The 12,412-nt window shown below is 43.7% G+C and overlaps 1 protein-coding gene across 5 annotated transcripts in view; it reads right to left on the bottom strand.

Moving 5' to 3' along the window:
* The window catches only part of LOC144702153 (U5 small nuclear ribonucleoprotein helicase), a 76,843-nt gene that overhangs the window by 59,902 nt on the left and 4,529 nt on the right, over positions 1-12,412 (bottom strand). For all 5 annotated transcript variants that reach the window (XM_078574063.1, XM_078574067.1, XM_078574066.1 and 2 more), the window contains 5 exons: positions 11,266-11,434; positions 10,617-11,073; positions 10,452-10,517; positions 7,894-7,998; positions 7,509-7,811 (listed from right to left, as the gene is read on the bottom strand). In XM_078574063.1, the coding sequence (XP_078430189.1) occupies positions 7,509-7,811; positions 7,894-7,998; positions 10,452-10,517; positions 10,617-11,073; positions 11,266-11,434 (1,100 nt within the window). The remainder of the gene's footprint in view (positions 1-7,508; positions 7,812-7,893; positions 7,999-10,451; positions 10,518-10,616; positions 11,074-11,265; positions 11,435-12,412) is intronic.

Below are 12,412 nucleotides of genomic sequence, written 5' to 3'. Positions count from 1 at the left end.
CATGTTCCCCGTCTTACCCATCATCTTCTCTCCTTATCTCGCCTTGTTCGCGATTTGAACCAAGATCTTACATTCTCTTCTACTTCATGTTTTTATCGTGATAAGGTGTTGGGGAAGCCGATTTCCATTGCTGAGGAGCATGAGGGGCTCTATCTTCTTCGGCCTCCTTCGACCTCTCTTGCTGTTGCTACTGTCGCCGTTTCCCTTTCGGCCTCTCGCGAGCGTTTGTGGCTTCTCCATCGACGTCTCGGCCATCCTTCCTTCGTCACTCTTTATCGTCTATTTCCCAAACTCTTTCAAGGTCATTCTGTGGACCGGTTTGTTTGTGACGCTTGTCGAATGGCAAAACATCATCGCATTTCACGATCCTCTCTCGCCCTCTCATTCATCGACTCCCTTCTCTCTTATTCACCCCGACGTGTGGGGCCCGTCCCCAGTTCATAGCACTTCCGGCACTCGGTGGTTATGCATTTTCATTGATGACGCTACTCGATTCACTTGGGCGTATTTCTTAAAGAATAAATCGGAGATATCTCGTGTTATTCCCCAATTCTATTCTCTTATTCAAACCCAATTTTCTACATCCATTAGTCGCTTCCGCTCCGACAATGCTAAAGACTACGTCAACTCCACGTTGAGCACCTTCTTCCAAGAAAAAGGCGTTATCCATGAAACCTCCTGCCCATATACCCCCCAACAAAATGTTGCAGAAAGAAAATTCCGTCACATCTTTGACATGACCCGGAGCCCTCTCTTCCACATGCATGTGCCTAAATATTTCTGGGGTGAAGCCGTCTCCACTGCAATCCATCTCCTCAATCGCCTTCCATCTCGAGTGCTTGACTATTCCACTCCAATTGATCATCTTCAGCATTCTTTTCCAAACCTCTCTCTCCGAACCAATCTCACCCCTCGTGTTTTCGGATGTGTCTGTTATGTGCCTAACCATCAACTTGGTCGTGATAAGCTCGACCCTCGTGCCCTCAAGTGTGTGTTCGTTGGATACTCTTCCACCCAAAAAGGTTATATCTGTTATCATCCACTCTCTCGTCGTTTTATCGTCACCAAGGATGCCACCATTGATGAACTTCTTCCATATTACTCTCCTTCTCCTCCAATTCTACCACCTTCTTCACCTCAACCCGATCCACTTGAATTTCTCATTCTTCCTCCACCCTCTACCTCGTCACCAGTCCTAGCCCTTCCTCGTTTACTCCTCCAACCGCGTCTCCTCTCGTGGTTCCTATAGAGACCGTGTTCCCCAGTTCTCCACCAGCCCCCGTGTCCGAACCTTCTATGGAGATTCCTCCTGCTCCTACTGCTGATTTCTCCACTCCTGCTGAACCTTCTTCGGTCCCACCGCTTCCTATACGCCGCTGCCCGCCTGAAAAGCGTTACGGTATCACCCTTGCTCGTCGCAAGCCTCGGGTTGCCCCTTCTCCAGTCGTCCCTCCTCCACACCTCCAGAAAACTCCTCATTAGCCATGTTGTTTTCCCCTCTTCCTTCTCCCCTCTATCCCTTAGAAGCCTCTACCTCCTCTCATCGTCTCTCCCCATCCTATCATGCCCTTCTTACCTCCCTTGATGCCATCTCCCTTCCGAAGACGGTGGACATTGCCCTCTCATTTCCGCATTGGCGTCAGGCTATGGAGGAGGAGCTCCACGCCCTTGCTCTAAATGAGACATGGGATCTTGTTCCACTACCGTCGGGCAAGCATTTGGTGGGTAGTCGTTGGGTTTATGCTGTGAAGCACAATTCCAACGGCTCTATTGAGAGACACAAAGCACGTGTTGTGGCGCAAGGGTTCACACAGAAGCATGGCATTGATTATCAGGAAACGTTTGCTCCTGTCGCCAAGATGAATACTGTCCGGATTCTCTTGGCTCTTGCTGCAGATCGTAGCTGGCTTTCGCAGCAATATGATGTTAAAAATGCTTTTCTGCATGGTGATTTGACTGAGGAGATCTACATGGCATTACCTCCTGGCTATACTTCCTTAGTGCCGTCGACTCCAAAGTCAGTTGTCTGTCGCCTGAAGAAAGCTTTATATGGCTTGAAGCAATCTCCTCATGCGTGGTTTGGCCGTTTCACAATGGCCATGAAGCACCGGGGCTTCCGCCAGTGTAATGGAGATCATACCCTCTTCTACCGCCATTCCACGTCAGGGGGAGTCGCTATTCTTCTTGTGTACGTGGATGACATTATTATCACGGGTGATGATACGGAGACCATTACTCAGCTGGCTATGTATCTCTCGTCCGAGTTTGCTATTCGCCACCTTGGCCCGTTGAGGTATTTTCTTGGCATCGAGGTGGCCTATTCTTCAGGCGGGATCTTCATTTGTCAGAGAAAATATACGGTGGATCTTCTCTGTGAGCTTGGAAAGGAGGACTCCAAGCCTATTTCGACACCGATTGATGCGAATCATCGACTTGGTGCCGATGCGGATGATGAGCTTGCTGAGCCTGGACTATATAGAAGACTTGTGGGCAAACTGATTTATCTCACCCACACTCGTCCGGACATTGCATATTCAGTGGGTGTTCTGAGTCAGTTTATGCAGACTCCTCGCAGGAGCCATCTCTATGCTGCTCAGCGTCTCCTCCGTTTTCTGAAGGGCACCATTGGCCGTGGACTATTCTTTCGTCACCATACCGGCCTGTGTCTTGAAGTCTACACCGACGCCGATTATGCCGGTTCTGTGGTTGATCGTCAGTCCACATCTGGGTATTGCACCTTCTTGGGCGGCAATCTGATTACTTGGAGGAGCAAGAAGCAGAAGGTGGTCTCCCGATCGAGTGCTGAAGCGGAGTTCCGTGCCCTTGCGCATGGTCTGTGTGAAGCACTTTGGATTACCCAGCTTCTTCGTGAGCTACGGTGTTCAGTTATCTCCCCTGTCCAGCTGTTCTGCGACAACAAATCGGCGATTAGCATTGCTCATGACCCCGTTCAGCATGATCGTACAAAGCACATTGAGATCGATCGCCATTTCATCAAAGAGAAGCTTGAATCGGGAGATTTTTGCACGCCATATGTTCCGTCCGCTGAACAACTTGCAGATATCTTCACCTTCACCAAAGGGCTTCATGCCCCTAGGTTTGAGGAGCTCTGTTCCAAGCTGGGTGTGGAAAACACCCACGCTCCAGCTTGAGGGGGAGTGTTGATATGATTATTATCGTTTCTGTATTTTTCTCTCTCTTGTTAGCCCATTAAGGGCCCTATCTCTAGTCAGCCCATTAGGGCTTCCTATAAAACCCTGTAATCTCTTTCATTTCTGGATTGAGAAGTACTGTTTTCTTGTTCACAGAAACAATAGGGATCTATCGCTCTGTCCATCTCTCTCCTTTCCTCCTTAAGAGCTATCTATCTTTCTCATCTTTTTGCATCCCTCTTCACCAGTCATTTGAGTTTCTCTTGAATGGCTTGTTTTTTAAAGGAATTCATGGTAAACATCTCAAGGGGGTTGTATCATACATATTTTATTAAATCTTTTGTCATTCAGGCTCCTCTAGCTCAGCCGAAGACATGTTCTCAGTTTGCCAGCTGCGTACAAAACCATATGCAAAAAATTAATCAGCTCTGGTCCTCCAGCATCAAAAGGCCTCAACAATCCACTTAAGTTTTGAACCATAAAACCTCTTGAAGGATTCAAGAGAAAGGCTGGTTTAAATACCAGCTTACTTTTTAGTGGGCTTGCAGCCGAGTTAACATAAGCTACTTACTCCCCAGTTGTGAATATGTAACTTAGAAGATATTCTATCTGTCAGTTTCAAGCTGCCTATGGGGTTGAACAATGCCTAGAATCCTTGATGAGGCACTTCTTTCGGCAAGGCCCTGGACTAGGGCGTAGTAGCGGACCGGCCACAGTATCATGGGAGGTGTTTTGTCGTCTGATGGAGCAAGGAGGGCTGAGAGTTCTGCATCTACAAGACATGAATACAGCACTGCTGGCAAAATAGGGGGTCAGGATCATGGGGTAGGGGGAGGACTTGGTCAAGAAGGTTTTGAGAGATAGTTACGGTCCGGAGTTGAGCTGGGAGTGGTCAAACCCAATCAGTGGGGCATCCATGTTCTGTCACGGATTGAGACAAATCTTCTCAAGGATTCAACGGCTTTTCGGGGACAGCGCTATATTCCATTAATTGACTGCTGATTGGTCAGCCAAAGGCAAGCTGAGGGAGGCTTTTTCCGGACTATTTGTGTTAGCAAGGAAACTCCAAGCCCTGGTGCGAGATCGTTGGGATGCTGCATGGAAACCGATTTTTGCTTGCCCCCTGTCGGATCAACAGATTGAGGATTTCCTAAAAATGCAGCAAGCTATCTTATATCTGAGACCCACAGATGGAGCATGAGATGGTTGGACGTGGAGCGGTGGGTCATTTTCAGCTCGAGAGGCATACAAATGGATCAGAGGGGAGACAACAGAGGAAGACCGCATTATTACAATTTGTCATTGGTTATGGAAGCAGAAGGTCCCATTAAAAATTAGGATCTTTGGATGGCTGATCCTAAGAAGACAACCGATGACAAGAGTCTTCCGTAATCGCATACTATTGGACACAATTTTTTTTTGGGACACAAATGTAGAGTGGCCCATGTATGCAAAAGGTGATGAAGACTGCTCACACCTGTTCTTTGAATGTCTGTTCGCTCATGTGGTGTGGAGATCGCAACATTTCATCGGGGCAGATGTGACCTCTGACGAGACACTTCGGAGCTCACTCCAGGGTGGCGCTTTCAGAGGACAGTAGGGGTTGGGAAGAATATTTGCAGTACTTTAGGTGTCAAGAACGGTGAAGGTGCAAGCGACAAATAGAGATGATAGTGGGTATCCTCCAAAGACGACGCAACCAAAGGGAGCATCGTCAGGACGTGAAGGTGCAAGCGGCAAATATGACAAGAAGCCAGGGGAAGATGCCCAAAGCCAGAAGGGTCAAGGTGGCAAATATAAGTCCAACCTCCAGTGCTCATATTGTAAGAGGAGGAACCATACAAGGGAACATTGTTGGATATTAAATCCACACCTCAGGCCTGTCCAAGCGCATGCTAAAGATGCTAAAGAAGCAGATTCAAGTGCTGGAGAAGGACAAGCAGACGGTGTCAGAACGATTCATATTAAAGAATATGACAAACTGAAGGAGGAATCTGACAAGCTGAAGACTGTGATCAGCTCTACATCTATGGCCCGTGTGGGTGAGACAACATTTTATTCTCCTAATATTTATACCGACTGGATTATTGATACAGGTGCCACAGATAATATGACTCCCTACTATAGGAAGTTTCATAATTATGCTCCTTATGAAGGGAGTAAACAGGTATTTACTGCAGGAGAGATGTTGCTGGTTACTGGGATAGGTGACGTTAAAATTGCTGATCTGGGTATTATTAAACAAGTCCTACATGTCCCAGGACTCCGGGCACAGCTCATATCTCCTCAGAAACTTGTTAAAGATTTACATCTTATTTTTACAATGACATCTGATGGATGTTTTCTTTATGACAAGGCCAAGAACCTGAGGACTTCACCTTTTAAGGAGAAGAATGGGCTGGTGTACCTGAGCGACCTTGTTGAGGAAGCGTACACATCCAACTGTGATGCTCAGGAGCTGGAGTGTAGCAACTAGTTGGAGCACATTAAGCTAATGCATTATTGTCTTGGACATCCATCATTTGAACTTTTGAAACTCATGTTTCCTGTGTTCTTTAAGAAAATAAATTCTTCCCATGTCTTGTGCGATATGTGGCAATATGCTAAACATAAGTGTGTGCCCTTTACTGGGAAAGGAGAACGAAGTACACAGCCTTTTTATCTCGTTCATTGTGATGTTTGGGGTCCATCCTCAACTACAACTTTGACGGGAGCAAGGTGGTATCTTACATTTGTTGAAGATAGTGCCAGGCTAACATGGGTTTACTTATTGCAATCCAAATCTGAGGTTGCGGATGTAATTGGCAATTTCTTTCGTACGGTGAAGAATCAATTTGGTATCTCTATCAAGCGACTAAGGTCAGATAATGCCAAAGATTTTTTCAACAAGATCCTGTCATCTCTATTTGCTCAGGAAGGTGTATTACATGCATCGTCCTGTGTGTATACCCCACAACAGAACGGGGTAGCAGAAAGGAGGATAGGTCATGTAACTACAATGGCTCGATCATTGCTCTTACATTATGGAGTACCCAAGAGCTTCTGGAGGGAAGCTGTCTTGACAGCGGTGCATATAATTAATAGATTACCATCAAAAACTTTGGAGTATGAAAGTCCTGTAAATCTGATGATGAAATTTTATCCACATGCTCGGTTGAAGATTGATCTGACTCCAAGGATATTTGGTTGTACAGTGTTTGTGCATATTCATAATCCAAGAGATAAATTCAGTCCTCGAGCCGTGAAATGTGTGTTTCTGGGTTATTCTCATACTCAAAAGGGGTATAAGTGTTATGATCCATCTCAAAGGAAAATATGGACTTGCCGACATTGGGAAATGTGAAGTATAGAATTGAGAAGGGGGAGAAGAAAAGAAAAAGAGTTTTTCAATTAAAAACCATTACACAAATACATGCGATGTATATCGCTTTTTATACAAGCCGATAACGGCTAGTTCCAACGGTCATATAATGGCTAGTTTTACTTGCCGTTATTGATCGAATGGGTTGGATAGAGAACCCGATATTGGGCGTGTCTTGGCCCGATACAATGTCCCTTTATCCTGGGCTTCCCAAGCAGCCCATGTCTTCAGCTTGTCTTCGACAGGAAATATGGCTGCACCTTAATGATGTTGTATTTACAGGAAGAGTTATTTCATTAGAAACCATTCTCATGATGTGGAGAGTTGTGTCTTCTATTGCGCAGTAGGGGGTGAAAGTCAATTAAGGGACCATGATGGTCGGTCATGTAATTACCACAATCATTTTTTTAACAAAATTACCACAATCATTTATATATATCAACATACCTGGGTTGATCACCATTTTTGGGTGATCTATCCCTCTTATTCTTCAAAAAAAAGGAATATGTAAATTTGAAACGTGTAATGTGAACTGCTCAGAACAAGTGAAATACCAATAGTACTAAAAATTAACTGAAAGGATGTGTAGGCCATTAATAATATAAGACCCACTTATTAATTAATAAACACAAGGTACACAAATATTTCCTGATTACAAAGAGACATTCAGCTGAGGGGCTAATGTCCATCAATTAAATCACGGATTGACAAATTTAGATTCTCAGGAAAAGAATCATGCATTCAAAAGGTACTCAAATCCAAAAAAACCAATCGCTTTTATAATCATGTACCAGGTTAAAAGACTATTGCCACATTAATCACAGAAAAAGGTGACGTGCAAAAAGAAAAACTAGTGTATCAAAGATTTTACATGAAACATCAGTCCGTCCCATGTTCACAAATGAACACAACTAAAACAAAGTTGACATTCTAGATTCCATGAAGAAAAAAAAATTTGAAGGAAATAAATTTCATAGAGTACAACCAAATAGTACCAATCTCTCATTCGGTTTCAAGGGTGCTGTTGGCGTAGGAGGAATTTTCACTTCTTCGTAGCCACTATAATGACGCCTAGTAGTTCCAAGTGGAAGGCTAGTAACAGCAAATTCAGCCGCACCATGGCCAGTTCCAATTATGTCATCAAAGGGCTGCTTTCTCTCGCTGGCTTGAAGTAAAGAAACAAAATCTCCTTCAAACAAATAAGATTCACTCCCAGAAACTCCCACACGTTTTTGTCGTTTCTCTTCCTTCCGCCGTAGTTTATCAAGTTGCTTTTCAGCCTCAGTTTGAATAGTAACCTGAGAGAAGGCTGGATGTTATAACCTAGACAAGAGATGTGTTCAAGGTAAAAGCAATTTTTGTTAAGCAATCAAAGACGACCTGAATCCCATAACTTGGGATCCGAAGATGACCATCAGATGAGACTTTCTCAGATTTCAGTATATGAGCTCCATGATTGATGGCATCAGAAAGTTCTTTACGGTTCTGCAGAGGAAATATAGCTCGACTAATTAGTCAATCGGAAGGATTTTATAGCAACAATACACCAGAAAATTGACATAGAAAGTGACATGAAGTCTAAGCTGTCAGGGGCAACAAAGACTTTTTTTTAAATAAAGTAACAAGATTTTTGCTGATGATCATTGAGAAATAAATTTACAAAGTTATGATACAGAAGTAGAAGAAAAAAACGAAGAACAAGTGACAGGACAACAAAAAACTACTACAAAAAAAATTGCCGTCCCCACTCCTCCCGCCGCCTCAACGGCCTGTACCATAGAGTACCAGAAGGTCTCCTCTGAGGAGATATCCAACCCTGTCATAGACTGGCTGGCCTACACTACCCGAGCAAACAGGCCTTCAAAGAAAAGTAGGGAGCAGTCTTGTTCACCCCCGATGCACATAACACACTTAGTTCAGTTAGGTCTTCGGGTACCCTCTTTTCAAAAAAAAAGGACTTCTGGTAGTCATCTCCTCATGAAGGCTCACATCACCAATCTTCGTCTGAGGAGCCCAGAGCACAACAAAAAGCTAAAATCAGCTTTTAAACCCAAGTATTGAGAATCCCAACTGGAAGGCTATTGGCGCATTTTTTGACATTTCCTTCCTAGGCAAAGCCTTAAGAACCAAACGAACATTTTTTTTTTGAATTATAACGATAGGATGAACGCCGACGAATCGGTGAACCTCCTATCAGATCCTTACGGCCCCCTCCCTTTCATTTCGAGCATTCAAAGTCACCCTCCTCCAGCCATTCGCAGGAGCCACGCTGCCTGAAATCCTTCCACTTCATGTATAGCTCCATCCGTAGAAGACGTTCTCCCCCTGAACAACACCTCATTTCTGTGCAGCCAGATGGCCCACAGAACCGTTAATGCTCATCCACCTTCCCCGTTTCCTCTGCCTCTACACTTCTGTACCGAGTCCAAGAAAGCCCTTTCTGATGTCACATTTATCCTTGTCAGAATCTGGCTGGCCCAAATCATGCGCGCAAAAAAGCACTCAAAGAAGAGATGAACCAAACGAACATAGTAATGCTATTTTGTTTTTAGTCTCCTAAATGGGTCACACATTATAAGTGGCCCATACCGTTTGTTTCTATATATATAACCAAACTGTTGTAGGTGGACCACAGTTATAAGAGGTCCATGTAACTGTGTCTCACATGACTTATTCCAGGAATAAGTCATGTTAGTGAGTGGGTCACCCACCTTTGTTATTGGCTGGTATTTAAGCCAGACTAGAGGAATAGAATGCAACCCTTCTGACTAATTTAAACCCCAGACATCAGTGTATGTCTGCTGTTAGCTGAGAGTGGAGCATCAACAGGAGAAGGCGAAAACATCAAGATACTGTTTAAAAATAGATTCATAACATCAATCACCCAATGCTCATCAGCCATTACTTCATCAATCATTATTGGAATAATGGAATGAAGGTTATCGATAAAAACTTGTTGGGCGGAGAGGGAGAGCATTTGTAAGAATACAAATTCATCAGATACTTTGGTTGCGTACAAAAACTTAAAACATCGTTTCAAATAATGATTGACCGTACAAGTTGATCCTTAAAAAATACTCTAATCTGATTCTAAGTTGTAGGCTCCTCTTAAATGGAGCCTTCTCTCCACCGTGACCCTGCCCTCGACATGCTATGTACAGTTATGAAACTAATGGAACACACTTTCAAAAAGAATACTCTCTCTCTTATAGAGAGACTACACTAGTATTGGGCCAATAACATGATAAGCCTCTGACAAAGACTTATGAAAACAAGAAGAGGTGCAAGGCGAACTCCGCACCTGCGAGCTGATGCAGCACGTGGAAGTTTTTGAATAAAGCGTGGGAAGACCTCTATATATAGAGGGGGCGTCCTTCAATGGAATTATCAAGAAGTGGTTATATCGCTCGCCCCTTTGAGTGGAAGGAGATCCTCCTCTGTGTGTAGTTTCTGAAGACCGACCCGGCTAGCAGCAACCAGGATTTGGACAGGCGAGTAGTTCCTATACCCTATCTGTCCAGAAATTGTTCTTTCGTCTTACTACTGTTAGTAGATCTTGTTTGTTCGATCCTTCCCTGTTATTTGGGATCTGCGGTCAATATATTTTTTTCCTACACGTTTGGTGATTGGATCTTGAGTACAGAGTTTAGATCTTCTGTATCGAGTTCTCCACCATTTCATCTTCTGATTTTGCACTGATTCTGTCTGGATCTGAACATAACATTAAGGTAATCCATTAGGAAATGGATAAATTTTCAGTAAGCTGCACAGAAGAAATACAAGAGTTTGCACAGAAGAAATACAAGAATTCACCAAAAACCTTAACATACCCTTTGACTTGACTTTGTAATACCAATAATTAATGACTAAAAATCAAAGTGATACTCTATTACTGCATATGGTAACTTGATTCAGGAAGATAAAACATTGTGTATTACCGTCAGAATCTCTTGCACAATGTCTATGGCATCATTCCCAACAAGATCCAATAAGTCAGCCGCAATCTTGAACACAAAAAAAAATTGATGTAAGAAAAAAGGCGCTGCTGACCGTAAGTCCACCATTAGTATGATACATGAAATAATTCAAAGTCATTAGCGTACCTCATCACCAGCTTTATTTGACACAAGTAATCGGCAAAGAGCCATCACCAGCTCATCCCCAGAAAGCTGTGAGCCACCCCCTTGGACTATGAGATCACAAGCGTTCTTTAACCATTTTAGGTTGATACTTTCGCTTCTTTCATCCAAATTGTTACTCCTCAGGCCTACATGGCTTTGGCTTCCGATTATACGAGAAGTAGATGTAGTGGAAGTTCCATTGTGTGAAGGCATCCAGCTTTCCTCAGGTATATCCATGTGAAATCTAATAGGGTCTTGGAAAAAAAGATTGGATCCAAATTCACCAAGTATGGTATCATTCACATCTACCATCTTCTGATCAAGACCCAAAGTCTCAATGCCCACATGCTGAAGTTCAGAAAGCCTCTTAGCTGATATAGAGACTCTTTCCAAGTGTTGAGCAGAAACGGAACAGCCAAGGACACGTTCCACTTCTTCCCTGAAAAATTTTAAGTGAAGACGAATTTATAAGTACCAGTCTTCCAATTCAATAAATTAATTATTTAGTGAGTCATGCAAACTAGGATCCATGGTAAGTAGTACTTTGAAGCAATCTGAAATGATTCCCCAGAATAGAAAGAAAACTGTGACTTTAAATCATTAATGAATTTCGGAAACTTTGCACACTTACTTTCTCTTACTTATCGTTGTAGTGATCTCAGAATTTTTGTCACCAATGCAAAAAATCTTGTAAATTCTTTTCGCCAACTCCTGAAATTCCTCGTCCATCATTTCACCACCAACCAAATCCACAAGGGACCCGAGATATTGCTTATATGCTTTACGAATATCACTCGAAGCTATTATAGCAAAAACAAGAAAGATATATCATTAGTATCACAAAGATTAAACATTTAGACATATCAATGATTTTTTTTTTGAAAGATGATTAAAAAAGGCGGTCACCCGACAAAATGGTAACCACCCACCATACACATGTAGGACACCTAAAGGTCTACCCATACATGTTCATTCCCTCCCCTCTCTGTATAGACCTCAAGAAAACCATGACACCATGAGGCCCTCGGCCTCGAGGGCAAGCCCGTCCGTAGAAGCCCTCCTCCCCCTAAACAGCACCTCATTTCGATGGAGACATATTGCCCTCAGCACTACCATCACTCAGCCCCACTCTTCCCTCCTCTTAGAGCCACCTCTTCGGTTGGACTCCCAGAAGGCCTCCTCCCATGTCACATCCATCGTCATTTGCACTTGGGTGGCCCAGATCATGCACGTCAAGGGGCAGTCAAAGAATAGATGATTGCCCTCCTCATCAACTCTTGTACATAACCGCCATATAGCTTTTGGCAAAGGGCAATGTATCTAGGTACATCCTTTGGCAAAAAGCACAAGTCAGCAGTTTCTTTCGCTGCAAAAATCACCCAAAAATCTTTACCTTCAACGGAACCTTTAGTTGCCATGTACCCCAACATGTTCGGATATTCGATTGCATCTCCTCAGGTCCCTCTTGGATCCTTGCGTATGCCCTTCGGACCTTAAACAAAGAATTGGTCCATATCCAACTGTCTTGCTTTTTGGGTTGTGGGTTGCTCTCATTCCAAGCTTGTTGCATGACCAGGAACTCTGCTAACCTCTGGTCTAACAGAGTGCGGGTTCTATGTGCTGTCCCAACAGTCCCCCACTGCGGCATCTGGATGTTGGGCTAATGCAAAAAGCCGAGGGAACGCCTCTTGCAAAGGGCCACACAGTGACCAAGTATCCGACCGGAATTGAAACATCAAGCAGTCTCCTAACCTGGCAGAGAAGAAGTCTTAGACTTG

This window comes from Wolffia australiana, chromosome 4 (assembly GCF_029677425.1).
Source record: "Wolffia australiana isolate 7733 chromosome 4, ASM2967742v1".
In the NCBI taxonomy this organism is placed as follows: Eukaryota; Viridiplantae; Streptophyta; class Magnoliopsida; order Alismatales; family Araceae; genus Wolffia; species Wolffia australiana.
The sequence above is the reverse complement of the archived record's forward strand: the minus strand, read 5'-3'. Positions and strand labels throughout refer to the sequence as shown.